Source organism: Protopterus annectens, chromosome 4.part0 (genome assembly GCF_019279795.1).
Source record: "Protopterus annectens isolate FY-2018-M chromosome 4.part0, PAN1.0, whole genome shotgun sequence".
Lineage (NCBI taxonomy): Eukaryota > Metazoa > Chordata > Ceratodontiformes > Protopteridae > Protopterus > Protopterus annectens.
Window position 1 is genome coordinate 193,507,911 of NC_056733.1, and position 20,065 is coordinate 193,527,975.

The window sequence follows — 20,065 nt, forward strand, 5'->3', positions numbered from 1 at the left end:
AATAGCAGTATCAAATCCCCAAGTATAATCTTTACACTGGAGTGTACAGGGACATGTCAGTAATGCAGGGCTGTGCATACACTGTATGCATTATGCTCACATTTATGTGAAAACAGTTTATATGAATGCTACTATTCTGTAAGCAATCAGTCCTTGTGTGTTAAAAGTGGGTCTGTATGCATGCACACACAGTGTTTCTGTAGGTGTGTACATGCATACACATTCTGCATACATACACACAGTAATATATATAATTGCATATGCACTGAATTGTATGTAATGTAATCAATAACTGTAAGGATTAAATGAAAAACTTGCATTCAGGCTATAAGAAGCCATGCCTGCCCATTCCTATACAGCAACCCCACTGGCTGCTGTGACCCACAATCTGGCAGACAGCACAGAATAAAGGGAAAGCTTTCCTTTCACTTAACATGGCAATGGAGACAGATCTTTTGAGGATATGTTGCGGACCGTTTAGTGGACGATGAGTATCTTGTAGTAGAATACAGAAGTCAAACCTTCTGTTATCTCATGTGTGGACTTAATGAAAAAATTGCTCTAATTACTTCTGAGCTGCAATTAATGTCGTCGTTACCAACAAGAGCTAAAAGAATAACCTTTGCAAAGAACTCTCAGATACATTTCAATGTATTAAGGGGAAGTTTTTCTAATGCACAAGCCTGACAATCAAGTTATAATTAAAATGCGGTAAGAAAACTGTATAATCCTATTCTTGCCTAACAGCATGGGTTACGGAGATTGAAACGCATGACTGAAAGGGCAGGCCAATCCAGTATGTAGCCGTATAGGCCTTAAAACCAAACGCGTTCACCACATGTAGGTTTGAGAAGGTAAACCATTCACTGTCCCTTCAGAACACTATATTGCGCTAGACTTTCCTTGGCCACCTCTAGTGCAGCCTTGTAACAAAGGATATTCTGAAGCCTCTTTAGTAGTAATGTCTTTCCAACACCAGTGGCTCCCAGCAGCAGGCACATCATTACAGTGCTCCAAAATATGAAAATTGGACTCACTCCAAAAATTTGTTAATGTAATCAGCTATCCAGCCCTGCAGATAAAAAAAAAAAAAAAAAAAAAAAAAAGTTAATTAGTCACAGGACAACTGGGCAGTTTAACACTCAAAAGTACAGAAAATTCAAGCAGATTAGTAAATACCTTATGCAGCAGTGCATTACAATAACAGTTGTACATCTTTATATTACAAAGACTTCTTCCCGCTTGCAGATAATCTACCCTTTGGTTTTACAGTCACTTATCTTCATCATGGAGAGTGTGGTTGGGTCACTCCCTTCTAGACTTCTTCCTACAATGTAACGTAGAGGACTACCACCTCTAACTAGGCGTCAGAGACCCCTGCCTTAGTCCACCTCCTTGTTGTTCATGCACATTGTCACATAAATGTGGAGCCACTCCTACACAGCACAATCACCCATGAGAGACAGTACTGTACTTACTTAGATTCAGTGGCCCTACATCACATTCACACAGACATAGATGGGCTCCATTCTATTTCATAGGTGCGTAGAGCATATGAAGTTCTACCATTTCACCAGAGTGCAGCTCAATCTGTATACATAACAGATAGTAGTTCAATACCAGTTAGTTAAACATTGAAAGGATCTTGTGCAACATGCTGACAGTTGGCTTCCTTAAGCACTTATTTCTTTATGACCTCCAACATGCGAGGCACATGCAATCTCCTTCTTGCACACACCACAGCACCCCAGTGCTGGTTGGGTGCATCTCTATGCCAGACCAGGTACTGGATCCACAGTTCTTGATCCCAGTGGGAGCCCATGTGCAAATAAAGAAACCAACACAAATGTTTAATTACAATTCTGTAATAAATCAACAGCTGGAAACTCTGCTACATGTACTCCTTCCATCCACCCTATGCTATTAATTCACATCAGACTCCCTTAGGGACCCATGAACAGACCACTACCATCCAAAGAGTTTCCTAAGCAAACAGGGAAGAGAAGCAGCTTGTCAGGCCTGTCTTCCATATCTGCCCATCTCTCTCTCATATTTACACACCTACAGATTGAGGAGAAAACACAAGGACTCAGAAAAAAAGAACATTTCCGTATTGAAGTGTTGGCACTTGGAATGCCGAATACTGAAAAGCCAAAAATTTCAAAATCACAGTAGAAATGCGAATCTCAAATTGTTTTTCTTAAAATCGCTTTTTGGGGGTAGGGGCAAGCCCTCCTTCCCCAAAACTTATATACCAACCCTGACACTGCCATACCTTGTAGCAAAGAGAATATTCCAAGAAATGGCATCACGGACTTAGTATATGCAAGTCCAATCTTTTGGCCAGTCTCCACATCTCGAGACTTGCTGTAGCTGGTCCACACATTTCAAATAGTTACCGAAAATAACTAATGCGAACATGAGGAGGATATTTAGACTCTGCACAGAGTGCACCTCAGTCATGAACTAAAGCAGAAGACTTCTTGTTGTGAGGTAACTTACCTATGGAACCAATGTGCCTTCCTACATGTACTCTATTCACACATAAAACAGAGGAGTAAAGCGCTCAGTGCAGAAAGCCCCCTCAAAACTCAGCTGATAAGGTGAGTACTTGCATAACAGTTGCATCCTATTCTGGGAGACCCTCAGTAGTGTGTCTGCTTCTGGATAGAATCTTAGGTAGAATTCACAAACGCTAAAGAGCAAGGTGTCACTTGTCGGTCAGGATAAAGCAGACAAACTTGCGTGGGGTTGGTTCAAGCAGCTTTATTACATAAAAACACATCAGGATTGAGGCTTGGTAACAAAATAAACAAACTGACTAATGCACTCATACATATTAAGACTCTGGCTGTTCACTCAAAATGGCACAGCCGCGTGCACATGCTCTGTATTTATACACACTTGCACACAAGTTGAAATGCTTCTTAAAGCCACAGCACACACGCTGATCTACATCCTCCCTCTGAGGAAGTTAGTCATGCACAGTAGTAATGACAATCACGGACCTGCAATTGTACAGAAATAATTCTTTGACATGCAATTATACAGAACCAATTGTTTTACTTGTAATCATGTCCAAGTTGCTGCGTATTTTACCCTAGGTCTGGAAATACAACCCGATCGTGTGACAAAATTAGGACTGGGTTTAGCAACAATGACCATCACTGGTGAATGTTCAATTTATGGGACATTGGGGACAGGAATAGGTATAAAGATGTCCTTCAACAGGATCACCTGGATTGTTCTGAGATCTGAAGTCTGTATTACAGATATGATGCTGTGATATCAATTCAGAAAATGGAAGAAGATGCCTTCAATTCCTTCTGTAATCTGTACTATCAGATTACACTAGGTAAGATCTCAGCTTGGCACATACACCATTAACTTGACCAATTCGATCAAACCTTTAGTCATTTACATCCTCATTATCTCTCCTCCTTTCAATGGACAAAGAAATCTGCTCATTTTATCATAGTAGGACTTCTGGGATGAACACTTTTTGAATAGTTGGGCTTTGATTGCTCTGGTGTTTTTAGCATTGGGCATCAACAAACTGGAACGGATAGGCAAGGTAGTTCTGGTTTGCCTAGATAGAAATCTGAGCAGGTGAGCCAAGTAAATTGTCACTGGGTATATTTAGGAGATTAAGCAAATTCAAGAAAACATAGGTATTGTCACTCTTTGATCTCTCTAGTAACAGCTTTGCACTTTGACTGTGGATACTCAGGACTACTTGCAACATAGATAAAGTCCCACTTTTGCAAATTTCTGAAACAGCTGAATAGTAAACTGGGGAAGGTTGTCAAAAAGTAGCTGTGTGGACTACCATGGAATGAGAAATGTTTCAACTTAGTAATGACAGTACTAGACATTAGGTTAGGTAGCAGGTCAGTATTGAACCAACTGAATAAGTCTACCAACACTAAGTAATGTTGACCATTCTACTCGAATATGTCAGTGGCTACTGTTGGCAAAGGTAGTTCAGGAATCTGGTTTAGCGGAAGTGGCTCTTTTTGCAACTGTGGTTTAGTACTATTGCATACTGAACAAGTAGTTTGACATTTTTTTGACATAGGCCATCCTTCTTTTGGTAGCTGCGGAACCTGGGTGGCCATGATGCAAAATCTGGATATACTCTTGTAAGCAAGTAGAATGAGAACTTTAGGACCTTTGAAAATGATACCATCTTCCATCAACATTTCATCTCTGTAAGGAAAACAAGGTTGCATTTCTAACGGTACACACGATTGCTTCGACGACCATCCAAGATTGATGAAGTAGTTGAGCTTTTGCAAAAGTGGATCAGCCTGTGTGTGATCTCTTAGCTCATCAAGACTTGTGGTAGAAAAATTATGCACTTCAAGACATAGAAGTCAAAATTCTCTGTATCAAGCTTTTCTGTGGTATTTCTGGGCAATCTGGATAAGGTATCAGCCAGATAAAGAAGTTTGCCTTTTGCATAGACCATTTTGAAGTTGTACTTCTGTAATCTGAGCATCATTCTTTGTAATCTCCTTGGAGCTGTGTGCATATGCTTCTTGGAAATCAGTCTCATTCTGGGTAGCTCGGCCATAAACATAATTATGGAACTTCAAACGTGCAAACTCAATGGCTAAAAGTTCCTTCTTAATTTGAGCATACTGTATGTCAATTTGGTAAGACTTGTAGACGCATAGGCTACTGGCCTACCCTCTTGAAGAATAACTGCACCATGACTGAACTTTGAAGCATCACAGGAAAGAATTAATGGTTTGTGGACATCATAGTATCTTAACATAGGTGGACTGGCAATTTTCTGTTTTAGGTCATCAAATGCCCTCTGGTGTTGTTCCAACCAGGACCAGGTAACATTTTTGCATGTCAGTTCTCTTAAGGGTGCTGATAAATTCACTAAAGTCTGGTGTAAAACCTGGCCAAACAGTTAACTATACCAAGAACACGTTGCAAGGCTTGGACATTGTCTGGAGGTGGCATCTCAAAAATGGATGTTTGCTTGGAAGGATCTAGTCATAAGCCTGAACTGGTGAATAAATGACAGACCAGTAACTTCTCTCAGCCTGAATTTTCACTGGTGAATAAATGACAGACCAGTAACTTCTCAGCCTGAATTTTCACTTCAGAGGATTGAACTAAAAATTCACTTCATGTGCTCTTTCCAGAATTTTCTGAAGTTTGTCATGCTTTGCTTCACCATTACCTCCAACTAGTAAATCATCATCTACTATTATAGCACACTGATAGCCAGAAGAAAATCTGCTCCACTGCATGCTGAAAGACACTGAGTAATCTGTAGCTACCGAATGGTGTGGTGAATGTAGTCAGTGAAGATCTACGATCAAGCCTACTTGCCAAAATGAACTCTTTGCATCTAAGACAGAGAAAAAAGTGGCATTTGGCATGAGGGCAGTGACTTTCTCAACTGTATGCATAGGATGGTGTGGTCTCTAATGCTTTGTTCAAGTCTCTTGGGTCAATATATATTCTGATTTCATCTGAGCTTTTATTATGGGCAACTACCATGGAAGACACCCATTCGGTTGGTTCTGTGACTGGACAAATCATACCTTGCTGCACCATTTTCTCTAACTGAGCTTTAACTCAGTTCTACATAGCTATCAAACTTTTCTTGCTGGTCTGACCACTGGACTGACCTCTGGGTCTAACTTCATGGAATACACAAGAAGTTTGCCTAGCTTGTCTTTGAAAATATCAGCATACTCTGAGAAAATAGCATCAGTGAAACTGGAACTGCAACATGTGCTTACATGATGAACTTCTTGGGTAAAGGAAAGCAGTTTCATTTTTAAACGGTCTCTAAGGCCTAATAATGACTGCACTGGTCTTAACTACATAAGACCAAGTCGTAACTGTTCCCAGCAGAATAACATAAAAGCACTACTAAGCCTTTGGTTTGAATCTCTTCACCCCCATATGCAACAAGCTTTGCACAGTTAGCCAAATTAAGTTGTTCCCCAGCTCTTACTCTAAAAAAGTGTTTTTGCTGACATTACACTGCACTTTGAACCAGTATCCACTTTGAGCTCTGCAGGTTTACCATTAATCAGGACAATGCAAAACACTTTGCTCTTTGCCAACAAATCTACTGCACTTACCTTTTCACAAATCACTGATACACCATCTACACAGAAAGTAGAGTTGCAGCTTTTCTATATGATCAATTTGGTTTTTTGAGTAACCTTTTTTAACAACTGAATGAGGCTTGCTTGATTTACAAAGCTTTTGAAAGAGGTTCGATTTTTTAAACTTGTGGCATTGTTGACCAAATGCTAAGCACTTTTCTCTTTTAGTCTCGTGATTGGCACCACAATTACGACAGTTAACTATGAGACTTGCTTGGGTTTTGCTGACTCACCCCTGTGCTGCACTAAGTATGTCTGGTCTTGGAACTTGCTAGAAAGGTACAGGCTCTCCCTGGAAACCCTGCAGGAACTATAGTAGCTGCCATGTGCAGGAGCCTGTTCCTGTTACCCACATGCTGCATACTGCCTACATTTGTTCTAGAAGTTGCTTAAAGCATGCTCTTATCACTTGCAAGCATATTTGTGTGCCTTTCTGTATGTTCATGTATTTGACAAAACTCTGTGGCTTTGATCAACATTAAATCACTATCTTGAAGCAAAAACTCTCTCACTGCAGCATTAACACGACACACAAGCCTGCCTTTCATCAACTTGTCTTTCAAATCACCAAATCTGCATGTTTTAAGTTTGTTTCTCAAATCAGTAATGTAAGCAGCAAACGTTTCCCCTGGCTTTTGGTCTCTTGTGTAAAATAAGTGCTTCTCTAAAGTAACATTTGTCTGGGGGTTACACATTTCTCAGAATTTACATTTTAAAGCACTCGGGGTCCTCCCCTGATTCAGCTTGTACAACAATGACAGTCTCCCCTTCTCCTGCATATACTACTGGTGCATGAACAAATGAACACTCTTTCAATGAACTCTGATCCCACAAGATTAAACAGAATAAATGCCCTTGTACATGCACCTTTTTCAAAAAAAAAAGCTGCTTGTATAGGTTCATAGGTTTATACTAGGCTATCTGCCCCAAGGCATTTATAATCCTAGCCCAAAGTTTTGTGGCTTACGCCACCCCTTATGTTAAAAAATACTGTGCCCATTAGTTTGTTGTGCCTCTGTCCAGCAGTGACACAGAGATGATTCCCGGGGTAAACCTACGATCTCCCATCCACCGGTCAAGATTTCTCTTTAACAGAGCCAGCGAGGTGCTCTGCCTCACATGGACCGGGATTTTATTCCACAGCATAGGGAGTCTCTGGGTGACAAATCTATCACTCCAGCATGTCCTATTTATATCCGTGCTAAGGTTCAAGTCGCTTGCTCTAGTGGATCTGGTAGATTTGGATTTTTTGAGGTGGAGCATGTCCATTAATTCCGGGTTGGACATGGCCTTGTATGTCAGGCACAGGTCACCTCTGAGCAGGCGGTATGCGACTGAATAGAGCTGGAGTTTCTTCAGTCTGGCAGCATATGACAGATTTTGGAGTCCCTTTATCCTTTTGGTGAGGAACTTTTGGGGTCTCTCCAATTGCTGCAGGTGTCGGGTGAGATGCATCCCGAATGGGGCATTGTACTCTATCATTGGTCTGATAAGTGAAGAGTACAGGGAACAATGACCTCACTTGATCTGGATGTGAATCCCTTCATGATCAGGTGGGCAATGTAGAAGGTCTTTCTAACCACTTTAGCAATGTGAGTGTCAAAAGAAAGGCCACTGTCAACCTGGGTCCCCAGGTCCCTGATAACCTCTTCTGTGCTTAATGGATTGCCACCTATATGGTAGCTTGGGGTTACCTTGTTTTTCCCAAAGGGTATGACTATACATTTTTGGCATTTAACTTAAGGCCATGGCTCTGGCACCAGCTATCAGTTTCCGTGAGACCCCTCTGAAGGATATCTGTGTCCGATGTACTTTCCACTATGGCGCCCGTTTGCAGTCATCTGCAAACTTTGTCAGCCATAGTCCTCTTATGTTTGCCTGTACTTCTGAGAAGTAGATGCCGAACAACAGGAGGCCAAGGACTGAGCCCTGTGGGACACCACTTGTGACCGGCTTGGAGTCTGACATGGCGCCAGCAATTCTAACCCTGTGGGTTCTGTCCTTTAGCCAGTTTGCAACCCATCTTGTGACATATGGGTTTACATTTAAGCTGGTAAGTTTCTCTATAATACCAGAGTGGGGTATTGTGTCGAAAGCTTTTGCAAGGTCAAGGTAGGCTGTATGGACTGCCTTTCCCTCATCAATGGCCTTGGTGACTGTTTCAAAGAAGTCGACCAAGTTCAAAAGGCATGATCTGCCCTTGACAAAGCCAAACTGGGTCGGGTCCAATGTCTGCAAGTCTCCTATGTCTTTGTTTATGAGTTCCATTATGATCCTCTCCATAGCTTTGCAGACCAGGCTTGTTAAGCTTATGGGGTGATAATTACCAGGGTCCGTAGAGGCACCACCTTTGTGGAGTGGGACCACAGTTGCCGTACGCCACTCCTTGGGCATGTATCCTGTGGTAAGGCTAAGATTAAACAGCTGCCTTATATGCGGGTTTAGTTCCTTGTTGAGTTCGTGTAGCACACAGCCGGGGACACCATCCGGTCCCATTGATGCTGTGTTTTTAGCTTTAGAGAGAACAGCTTTCACCTGCGCATTTGGGATGCCTGGGAGGCTACACTCCGCTGGGATAGTTATCTCTCCTTTTGGGGGGGGAGAGGGGGTGAAGTTTGCACTGAACCTGTCTGCCAGTATGTTGGCAATGTCTGTGGGTTCAGTGATTTTTGTATCATTTTGGACTAATTCTACGCATATCTGGGAGTTTCCACCCAGGTTTCTAACATAGCTGAAGAAGGCCTTATGATTGTCTTTTGAATCTATTGCAATTTTTCTCTCAAAGTTGGCCTTGGATGATTTTATGAGTGCTCGTATTTTTTTTACTAATAATGATCAAGGGTGACTTCTCTTATGGATTTTGCTCTATCATGTAACAGCTTTCTCCTCTTATTGTAAAGTTTGTTTACGGCTGGGGTCCACCAGACTGGACGTTTGCCCTTGGTGGAAAGAGTCTTGGTTTTATTAGGGATTGCCTGATCCATGCAGTCCTGGAGGTGTTCGTAGAAGGCATTTGTAAGGGCTTCCGCAGCTTGGGTTGTGGTTTCCACTGGCTCGGGGGCCTTGAAGGATACCACACCAGTCTTGAGTAGTGTGAAGTTTGCTTTAGAGAAGTTCTTCACTGTGGTCTTTTTTGTTTGGGGTGGGGCGGGATGTGGATTTCCAGTGAGATAAGTTTGTGATCTGATCTCACCAATGAGGGATATACTTCCGGTGTGGAGCATTTTGTCCCCATGTTTGTGATGATGGGATCTAGTATATTTTCTCCTCTTGTGGAAACGGTGACTAGTTGTTCCATGGCATTTGAATTTATGAACTCCAGGAACCTTTGGGCTAGAAAGTTGGGGCTTGAGTAATGTTCCCAGTCTATATTCGGGTAGTTGAAGTCACCCAATATAATGGCGTTTGGAGATACATTTATACCCTCCAGTGTCTTCAGGAAGGCTGTGTGGGGTTCCTGAGTTTGAGAGGGTGGCCTGTAGCATGCTACAAATTGTAGAGCAGTTTTGCCTATGGTTAATTGCACCTGGATGGTTTCTGATGCTTCGTGCGTTGCCACCAACCTGGAGGTGTGGGTATCCTTGATGAATATGGATACACTCCCTCCTTTTGTGGTGTGGTCCGGGTTTTGGGGCCGGAACGCATGATATGAGGTAAAACCTGATAGTGCCGGGGTGCTCTCAGGAGCCTTGAACCAGGTTTCAGTCACAGCACAGACATCGATGTTCTACATACTGAGAAGGGCCTCGAGTGCGTGCATTTTGAAATTTAGACTTCTGGCATTGAGCAGCATTACCCTTAGTTTCTTCCCATTTTTGTTTTCTAGGGTGGTAGGTTTAGAATTTGAGCCTTGCCTAAAAGAGGCACTATGGGGGTGGCAAGAGCCTTAGCCAATATCCGGAATCCCAGGGGTGACAGGTGCAAGCTGTCCCTTGCGAAGCAGCGTGGCTTGTCAAGCATGTCATCCCAGGCAGACAGACACTGGATCCCCTTTGAATGACACCAGAAATTAAGCCAATTGTTAAAGCTGATCATCTTGTCTCTATGTTGTGGCATCATTCTTGGTGAAGGAAGGATACTGCTCAGGGTCAGGGTCATACCTGCCTGGGCTACATAATCAGAGAGCTCCTCTATGTCTCTTTTCATGTAGTCCAGGGAGGTACGGCTCAGGTCGTTCACACCAGCATGGACAATGACTGTGTCATATTTGTACTTGCTGTGGAGTGACCCGAGTGCTTGTGTTATGTGGCGGATTCTAGCGCCCGATAGGCTGCTTACTGTGACCCTCTCCTTGTTCAGCCTGGTGAGCGGGACGTCAGTGTGTCTGACTATGGAGTCACCTATGACAAGTATGTTTGGTGTTGTATTTGGCCTTAAGGGCTGTGACTGCTTTGCACACTGATTTTGTGGTTTATGTGTGGCCTGTGGTGTGTCATGAGGTGGCAGTTGCTTGGATGTCTGCTTTGGAGGCCTCTGCTGTTTAGGTAAATTTTTGCTCAGAGCCTCCGAGTATGACTTTGTGTGTTTATGTGTTTCATTCATTGCTGTGATAGCTTTATGCGAGACTGGTTTTGTGGTGTGTGTAGTTGCCTTCTCCTCCTGTCTGGTCTTGCCAGTCCTGAGTTGAGAGAGCTCAGCCTCCAGTTTGGCTAAATAGCTGCATCTCTCGCAAGTATTTGTGTTATGTGAGAGGAGGAGAGGGTTGTCAGTGTACATGAGGCAATTGTAACATTGCCTCAATATTCCCAAATTCACCAACTGGACAGGAGAGGACGCCAGCATCTGGCCCTTCGACATGCTAGAGAAATTTAGAAGTTAAGGGTGTAACTGAATAAGAGAGGACTTAGGAAGTGGGTACTCCTGTGGGGGGGGGTTTGCTAGTGAGGGACTTTGTATAATACAGAAGTGCTAAACCTGAAAAGAAGATGCTTTTAAGACAAGTAAAAGCTTTTAGGAACAAGTGCTGCGCGTTTTAGTTAAGGGATATACTGTTTAGATTACTAGTAGAGCAGTTCTAAGGGAAAAAATGAAGAACAGACTTTATGGAGCCAGAAAGTTTAACCTTGTTAAACCGGCGCTGCCCGATGCTGCTCTAGTGGCAACTCCACGCTAAAGCACTCTAAAGCGTGCTTGATAGCAGGGGCTGGAAAGAGCCAGGAATTGACCCAAAACGGCCAATAAAACTACAGTTTCAAGTCGGTAACCACTCCTATGGGGGACAGGGAAGCAGCTCAATGTTTTTCACTGCCACTGATCAACAGAAAGACTTTCCTTTAGCCCAAGCAAAAATGGCCTCACAGAAACTTACAAAACAGTTCAAGAACAGCAAGCCTGTAACTTGAACTTTTTTAAATCTCAGAAAAGTGGGGAAAAAAGCAAGATTTTTTTTTGTTTTTTCAGAGATAGCAGAGGTTCACAAGTAATATCAAGTTATAACAGTGCAGTAAATGATCCCACACAAGAGTGCTAGGTCAGACAGAAAATATGCAAGTTTTGAGAAAAAAACGATTTTAAAATTAAGTGCAAACAGGAAATTCTTGATATTCCTGCTCAAACACTCTCAAATTCTCTGCACTATTATCAAACACGAGAGGTCTGCAAAATGCTTCTGCCATGCCAACACAAAGTAATAAAGACCCTTGGAATTATGTACGAATATACACACGCCAGAAATTTATGCCAGAAACTTGTAATTATGCTCAACAGCACAACAAACTCTTCAAAATAAGTGCACTTTATGAAATAAGTCTCTGTAGCACAAGAAACACTTTGAAATAACTGTACTTTGCAAAATAACTTTGTACACTTCAAAATGATTGTACTTTACGAATTGACTGCCCACAGCACAAGGAACTTCTGAAAATGACTGCATTCTGACTGCACTTGGCAAAATAACTGTACTTTGTGGAAAAACTGTACACACAAGTTCTTTGAAATAATTGTACTGTAATGAAGCACAGACACCAACATGTTTAGATACTTCTAATAACTCTAACTATACTTTGAATAACTTTAATCAATGTGGAATAGCAGTTTATATCAAAAACATGGTCGTTTACTAAAAATGCAGTCGTTCTTGCTCTTTTCATGCTTGTTTTGCCCTATTATTATGCTCACTTGACTTTTATCATGCTTGTTATATTTTTCTTGGGCTCATTTTACTTGTATCATGCTTGTTATGCGAATCAGAAATAATTCTACACTATTTCATAAGTATTTTGAATAATTTTATCAAATATAGTAGTTTTGAACATTTTGTTTAATCAATAATGCATTTTGGGCTTTGTGTTTAATTAGCAATGCATTTTGTACTTTGTAAATGCTTTGTATCATTTTCTTTGCAAGATAAATCATTTATGTGAGTTTCAGTACCTGAAATTCTGTCACTGACATTGTAAGAGTCGTGTAAGCGCTTTAGGATGATCCACTCTTATACATGCCTCTATTTCTTGCTCTGTACTTCATGGTTTGGCTCTACGACCAATTCTGGCTTCTTGTTGCTTAGGCATGCCAATTCTAATACCATATTACTCGGGAATACCACTTCTGACACCATGTTGCTTGTCTGGTCAGGATAAAGCAGACAAACTTGCATGGGTTTGGCTTAAGCAGCTTCATTACATACAAAACACATCAGGATGGAGGCTTGGTAACTTTAAACAGACTGGCTATTGCACTCATACATGTTAACACTGGCTGTTAACTCAAAAAAATGGCACTGCTGCCTGCACATGCTCTATATTTATAAGCACGTGCCCACAAGTTGAAATGCTTCTTAAAGACAGAGCACACACAGTAATGTACACAAGGGAGGCAAGAAAGGAACTCAGAATGTCAAACCCCAAATCACCAAAGTACCAAAAAAAAAAAAAAAAGCTCAATTTCTGGAGTGCACATCCAAACTAGTACTTATTAAAAGTATGCACCAGTCCAAAAAAAGGCTGCAAAGCCAACATATACCAAGGTCACATTCCTAAAAACAAACACTACATGCAGTGACTCCCAGACTTAGAATATCTCAACAGTTTTTGTTAAATGCTAGTTAGTAGTCATCTGGCACACCACACCAGCAGGTGAATTACCCTACTTAACTAAAGAGAAACTTAACAGCTGCTGTATCCCCTAAGCTAATGTAACCTCCAACACCAAGTGATTATGAACATGAAAAGACCAGAGTACACACCATTGTCTAGATTCTGCCCTGACTGATCTCACCCCCCTTAGAAGAAATGAAGGTTAGTCTTAAAAGAAAGGTTCCTGCCAAATCTAAGCTTAATGCTCAGCTGGTAGATTTGACAGTTACCTGGAATAAGGTTTTGTGAACTTCACTATTGCTCCAGAATTGCTGAAAGACAGATAGGCAAGCATGTCAACTATGAAATTCAAAGCCCAGTTAAGACAGAAGATCTTCATAGGAAGAAGGAGATGGAGAACCTTATTCAAGAAACACTAAAGCAGCCTATACTGATTCACAGTCTTGCCTTCCAAGAGGCCAAGACTTAAGTCAGGAGAAACAGGCACATTGCTAGAAAAACTAAGGACAATGTCAGACTATCAAGTGTGAAAAGACATGTAAGGAGTAACAGAATACTACATCATGCAAATGGAAAACTGCTTCCACCTGCCAGTATACATATATATTTGTGTGAAATGGCTTCCTGATTGCTTCCAGGACCTTAATAATTTCCAGGGAAGGTCTGGCAGTATTACAGGTTTTACTCAAAGTGCAAATCTCGGTGATGCAGATAGTCATTCTACCTCAATGTAGGAATGACCAACTACCACAGCCAAAACAGTGGCTATTAAGGCCAGAATAAAGAGTGCGACCAGGACAGACTTCAGCCATTAACGTTGGGGACCATGAATGATTGCAGGAGAACACAAGGCTAGCACATATGATCACTTCTGTGAAGCTGATAATAAATGTGTTACCTGCCAACTCTCCATACCTCATTAATAGTAAAAGAGGCTGGGGGTGTATTGCTTAAGGATTTCCTGGTTTGCTCACAAATGGTTGACTAGTCGTTAGCGGACTCCTCTCAGGACTGCATTTTATTGGCCTTAGTGTGAACATTGTCTTACTTGCAGTTGAGAGTGACCAGTGTAAAAAGATTACTTTGCTCTGAACAGTTTGCTATATACATTTTTAGTAACAACTTATGGTTCCAGAGATAAACATTTGTTTGAACTGTGACAGTAAAACTTGTTTTGTCAAAAGGTCCCATGAGCAATGACTGGATGCCAAACTTCTGGAGGCCCACTGGGGAAATGCACTTAACATAAATTTTCAACCAATACATTTTTTATGATATTACACCATTAAGGTAGACTTGTTTAGGCACTGTCTCCAAAAATTGGAGGTTTTTAATATATGCTTTCAACATTGTTTTACGGGTAAAAGATCAGGTGCAAAAAAAAAAAACCTTTACAGTGGGTTGTTTCAACTATCAAGTTCTAATTTAAGCAACTGAAAATATTTTGTGCTAATGGGGGCAATGGTCTAGATGCAAGAACAACTACGTTTTCAACAGTAATCTAGCTCAATATGCATTTTTAAGCAACACTTCTCTCTTTTCTGACAGAGATAAGATGACAAACCTTATTCTGTGTTGTATGAAGCAGCTAGGTATTCCCTAGACAGCGAAATAAAAAAAGAAAATATTCAAGCCTTGGGACAAAATCTCTAATTCTGTTCACTTTTCATGTCTCCAGGGAAAGGTGGTTTGCAGTTCTGAAGTGCATTTTTAGTTGTTTGAGAACTTTAATGAATACAGTGTGCAAGTCAAGGGAAAGATTAGAACCAAGCCATGTCCTAGGTATTCATAACCAAATGAGCTACTAAATGCGTCTCCCCCACACACATATATGCACACAAAATGCTTACGTCAATTCATGTGCCCTTTTTTCTGTAATTAATTTTGTACAAATTCCATTAAAAGTAGGTGTTTGGAGATTTTCAATACTCATTCTTCTGTAACAGATAACACTCAATACTCATTCTTCTGTAACAGATGACACTCAAGTCAACTCAGAATTAGTCTCATTTTGCCAGTCCAACTTGTATGAAGTCTGCCAAATACCAAGAATCTACCTCACTGAGAGCCTGGCACCATGGAACAGAGGGAATAGAGCCTTGAATGCAAGCCATGTGACCAAGTTTCAACTACCAGCTCTGACATTCAAGAAGCCAGGCCATAGCGCTCAACCTTCCATATTCAAAAGGAGGAACACCAGCCCTCATAATGTGGAACAAATGGGCAAAATGTGGAACACATACTAATGGCTTACTAACAGCTTTAACTAGGAAGGTCATAGGATGGTTAAAATATGCTGGTTTTACTTATAAAGAAGATCTTTTAATGAATTAATATGATTAATTTCTATTAACCATAGATTTCACTTAAAACAATTCCTAACACTGAATGTGTGACAGACTCTTTCAATGTGGAACTTTGAGGAACATCAACTTTTTAAGACCCCAAATGAGGTACATTCCTCGTAATGAAGTACACTTGAGCAGTATGAGCCAGGCATACGGAGATAGAGGAGTAAAAGGATGCATCCAGCTGTCTCTTCCAGGGGGATAGAGGAGTGTGGGCACTCAGTGAACACAGTGTAGTGCATCTTCTCTGGTGGAGATACGAGAATCCAGCACTTATGCTGGAGGAAAGGAAAGCAGGACTACTTGCTGGCAACACACTTTACAGAAGTGAGGGATGACCAACACAATCAGCCTATTCCCTTGAAAACTAGACAAGTGCAAGGAATGTAGGGCATAGTGAAAAAATGAAATACAAACCACCCCCAATGGCTGCCTAAATGGATGATCCTTCCCGGCCGACCCCCTCTGGTGGGGAATGAATAGATTAAATGTCTGGAAGGCGGTATGATGATCAGCTGACACAAATACCTCAGACACAAACATATCATATTCAAAACTCTGATATTTAAAAGCTCAGAGGCTCTTATTATCCAACATAAGTCTACAACTAGAAATCTAAAAACAAAACTCAACTGTCCATTATACAACATGCTTTAAGCACTTTTCTGTGCAAAAAATCTTTTTTCACTTAAGCTAAAACATCTGTTGTACTGTAAATCCCCATCTGTCTATTGTTTTTGTCCCATCAAAGGCAGAAAGTTACATTAAAACCTGTAAGGGTCATGGGGAAGAAAAAAAAAAAAAAAAAGCCAGCTGATTAATCTAGCCTTCTAACTATAGTATGCGCTCACAACTACTGAACAGGAATACAAATTAAAACCTTTATAAAATATTCCTTTCCTACAGAGCTGCATCATTTCCCTTAAGTCAACACAGAAGAAACTCACATCCACCCATAACCCCTCCCCCCCCATTTTGCACATGGGGTTGGGGTGTCACTTAAAAAATGACAATCTCTAGAAAAGGTTTACATGGCCAGGTGAAAAGCCCTGCCACGATACTTCATTCGTATCACTCAGTTACACACACACTCTCATGTATGGTAAATTTAGAGTAACCAATCAACCTACTGCATTGTCTTTGAAATGTGGGAATTGTCATAACCCACTACAGCAGAGATGAGAGATACCATGAACCATATGGTTTCACCTTGCATTAAAATACCATTACTACTTTTCAGAAAATGAGCTCTTTGTTGGCACACATATGAACAGCATGTCTTTTCAAAAATTAATAAATCATGTTTTTTGTTTAAAGAAATGCATTGTTTCAGTCTGTCCTTACAGATGCCTATTGTATGTAGTCAAGATCAATGCTATCTCCAGGCACCACGATTTAACAGTCAGAAATAATGCCTGCATATTTTATTTATATGACAAATTAGCTCAAAGCAAGGCACACGTACACAGGCACGTGTGCATGCCAGAAGCTTGCCATATAACACTAGTATTTGTGCTATACCCTATGGATCTACTACAGTCAATTCTGATCAAAATGGTACTACGAAAGAAAAAAAAAAAATGGAACTAGCAAGGCTACTACAGCATAGTAAATTAGACCGATCTCTTCTCCACTCGCTTTCCTGTTTGATTTGTATACTGAACCACTAGTATGCCTTTTTTTCCAACCTTTTCTCTTCATTATCTTACCCTTAGAAACATGTCTATGTACATGCATTATTCCTCTTGAAGTGAGGGATACTGCAAGAATCACTATGGAGATGACTTCTTTGTACTATCCAGTTTTAGGCATCTTTAGGAACATGGGAACAATGCTAAGCAGGTGATCATAAAGGTGTTTATGACTAGGCCTCATGTTCTCCAAGTAGCAACCCTTAAAGTTCTTTAAATGTATTAAAAGCTTCTACTTACAGCTTCTGTACTACATTAAGTTTACTTTCATTACTCTCAGAATGACATTTCAAAAATGTTATTCAACACTAACACTTCTGCTTAATCAAATTATTCACGATTAACAAACCAAACCGGGTTGACTCACATTCAAGAAATGGTTGACTTTCTCCTAAAACCCCAACTATTCAAACTCCTAGTCAACGAGACCTGCTCTCCACGGCAGCTAAATCTAATTAGACAACCTTTGTCTTGCAGACTCAGAAACCATGACCACTCTTGCCCTACACTACAATATCCCCTCCAACCAAACCCCAACATACAGATAATTGCTTCTCTATAATATGTCCAAATCTCTAAAAAAGTAATCCTCTACATAAAAAGGCCCTGCATCTTACAAAAAATTTAGGACTAAAAGCCTAACTCCTATCATCATTGAAATGTCATTGCTTCACATCTAGCCATATCACCTAACTTCAGCTGCATCAATCTTTCACTTAGTAGTAATGTCCACCATATAGCAGGTTCTATTGCACCAAACGTCACTTATCACTCACATAATCTTTTTTTAATACACCCTTCCAACTACTCATAAGTTCTAATACCCGTCATTCCATTCAACTAGGTCGGCATTCCCACTTAGAAAACGCACAGCTGTAAATACAGACATTTCATTTTCTGCATGAGATAAGTCTTGAATTTTGTAAATAATTTATTTTACAGTTATAGCTACTCTACATTTTCATTAGCTAATAATGATATTTTGTAGATATCTATTTTCATTATACTCATGCTGCCTCATTAAATGAGATTCTGGTTTTCTATGTATTCCTAGACTGAGACTGAAACTGGGCAACTGATAAGTGTGCAGCCCCAGTAAACAAATTTTAAATAAAATAACTGCAGGCATATTAACCTAGTTTAATCCCATACAGACCAAATATGTTACACACCAAAATACTTGGAGATTACATTTTCTCAAAATAATCTTAACTACAACAACTGTATTTGTAAAACTTGGTCTTCGATTTACCAAGATTTAACAAGGTACAAACCTGTAAAAATCTGTTTAGAAGGCTGCAATAATTAAATATTAATGGATTTTTACCAACTTTTTCTTTATAAATTCATCATGCCACCCATTTTTAATAAAATGAACAAACAAAAAAGATAGACAGGCAGATAAGACATACAGATAAAATAGACAACTGCTTGAACTGCCAAGACATGCAATACTGAGTTCTGTAATAATGGAAACTGAATGACAAAATTCAGACTTAAATATACCAAGTCTAAAATTGCCATTTTTCAGAATATTCCCTGTTCTCTATGGTATGGTGATCGTGAACTTGGTGCACAACTTTCCACACACACATATACTATATATATATATATATATATATATATATATATATATATATATATATATATCTATATATACACACACATATACACACACACATATACAAATATATATATATATATATATATATACACACACACATATACACACATATATTATATATATATATATATATATATATATATATATATATATATATATATATATATATATATATATATATACATACACATACATACACACACATTATATATGTATGTATGTATTTTTTTTTTTAAACTCTACACCACAGCGTCCACGTCTCCCTGGTGCTAGGTCTGCGGTTGTGCTGCTCGTCTTGACTCTCTTTTAGTGTTCCGGGTGCTCCCCCCCCCGCCACAAAACTAAAAGGAAACCCTACTGCTAAACCTGAAGATACCCCAGAAGCTGACTGCTTGCCAGGCTTCAAAAACACCTACACTCTAAACAAGTAGTTGTAAATGTATGTTGCCAATACCTAAATTGGCCTTTAATATATGTAATGCCTTTACTTGCTTGTTAACCCTGCAGTGTGACATTGAGCAGCCTACCACAGACCCCCAACCTTTTTTTCTTTTACATTAAAATAAGCTTCTTGCCTACATCTCCTAATTGCTATATTTTTCCTCTGACCACTAGGTGGCAGCATTCTAGCAAGTTAAAACTACTACTTTAACTAGTTATCCAAAGGACCTACTCCTATTCTCTACTGACTAACTATAATTTCTTTTCCCCTTGCTAAACTTTTGGGAAATCTCACACTCACCTAGATTAAAAATGAACATTTATTAAATAACACATTTTCCAAACCTCATTTCACTCTCAATTCTTCTTTAGTAAAGCCATACCTTAAAGACTGCTGATACTTTTTTTTTCTGCTGTGCTTACCTTATTGGAATCTTTCCCCTCCCGTGCTTCCTTCCCTCCTATTTCAGCTCCTAGATCTGGCCACTACCTTCCTTTATATCCCTCCCCCTAGCTGGTTACCGCCCCTGAATTTACTTGTATCCGGTATGAACTGTGGCACCATTTTTAAACTCTACACCACAGCGTCCACGTCTCCCTGGTGCTAGATCTGCGGTTGGGCTGCTCGTCTTGACTCTCGGTAGGTTGTTTAATGTATTTTGCGTTAATGGTGAAACTTTAACCCAGAGACTGTATTTTTCCTAGTTTAACTAAGGAGCAATTGGTTATAGTTATTCTTACTTAGTGTAACTCTGGCATAGTACTGCCCTCACTATCTCTCGAT

The 20,065-nt window shown here is 40.2% G+C and overlaps 2 protein-coding genes across 3 annotated transcripts in view; one reads left to right on the forward strand and one right to left on the reverse strand.

The window, feature by feature from the left end:
- Positions 1 to 1,068, reverse strand: part of ARL16 (ADP ribosylation factor like GTPase 16) — a 533,664-nt gene extending 532,596 nt beyond the window's left edge. Inside the window, exon 1 of one of the 2 annotated variants that reach the window (XM_044068195.1) lies at positions 941 to 1,068. In XM_044068195.1, coding sequence (XP_043924130.1) covers positions 941 to 1,004 — 64 coding nt within the window. In that variant the 5' untranslated portion in view covers positions 1,005 to 1,068. The remainder of the gene's footprint in view (positions 1 to 940) is intronic. The other variant, XM_044068196.1, reaches the window with a different exon arrangement.
- A 703-nt stretch (positions 1,069 to 1,771) lies between these two features.
- Positions 1,772 to 20,065, forward strand: part of HGS (hepatocyte growth factor-regulated tyrosine kinase substrate) — a 2,162,662-nt gene continuing 2,144,368 nt past the window's right edge. The window contains exon 1 of the mRNA XM_044069724.1: positions 1,772 to 1,783. Within this exon, the coding sequence (XP_043925659.1) occupies positions 1,772 to 1,783 (12 nt within the window). The remainder of the gene's footprint in view (positions 1,784 to 20,065) is intronic.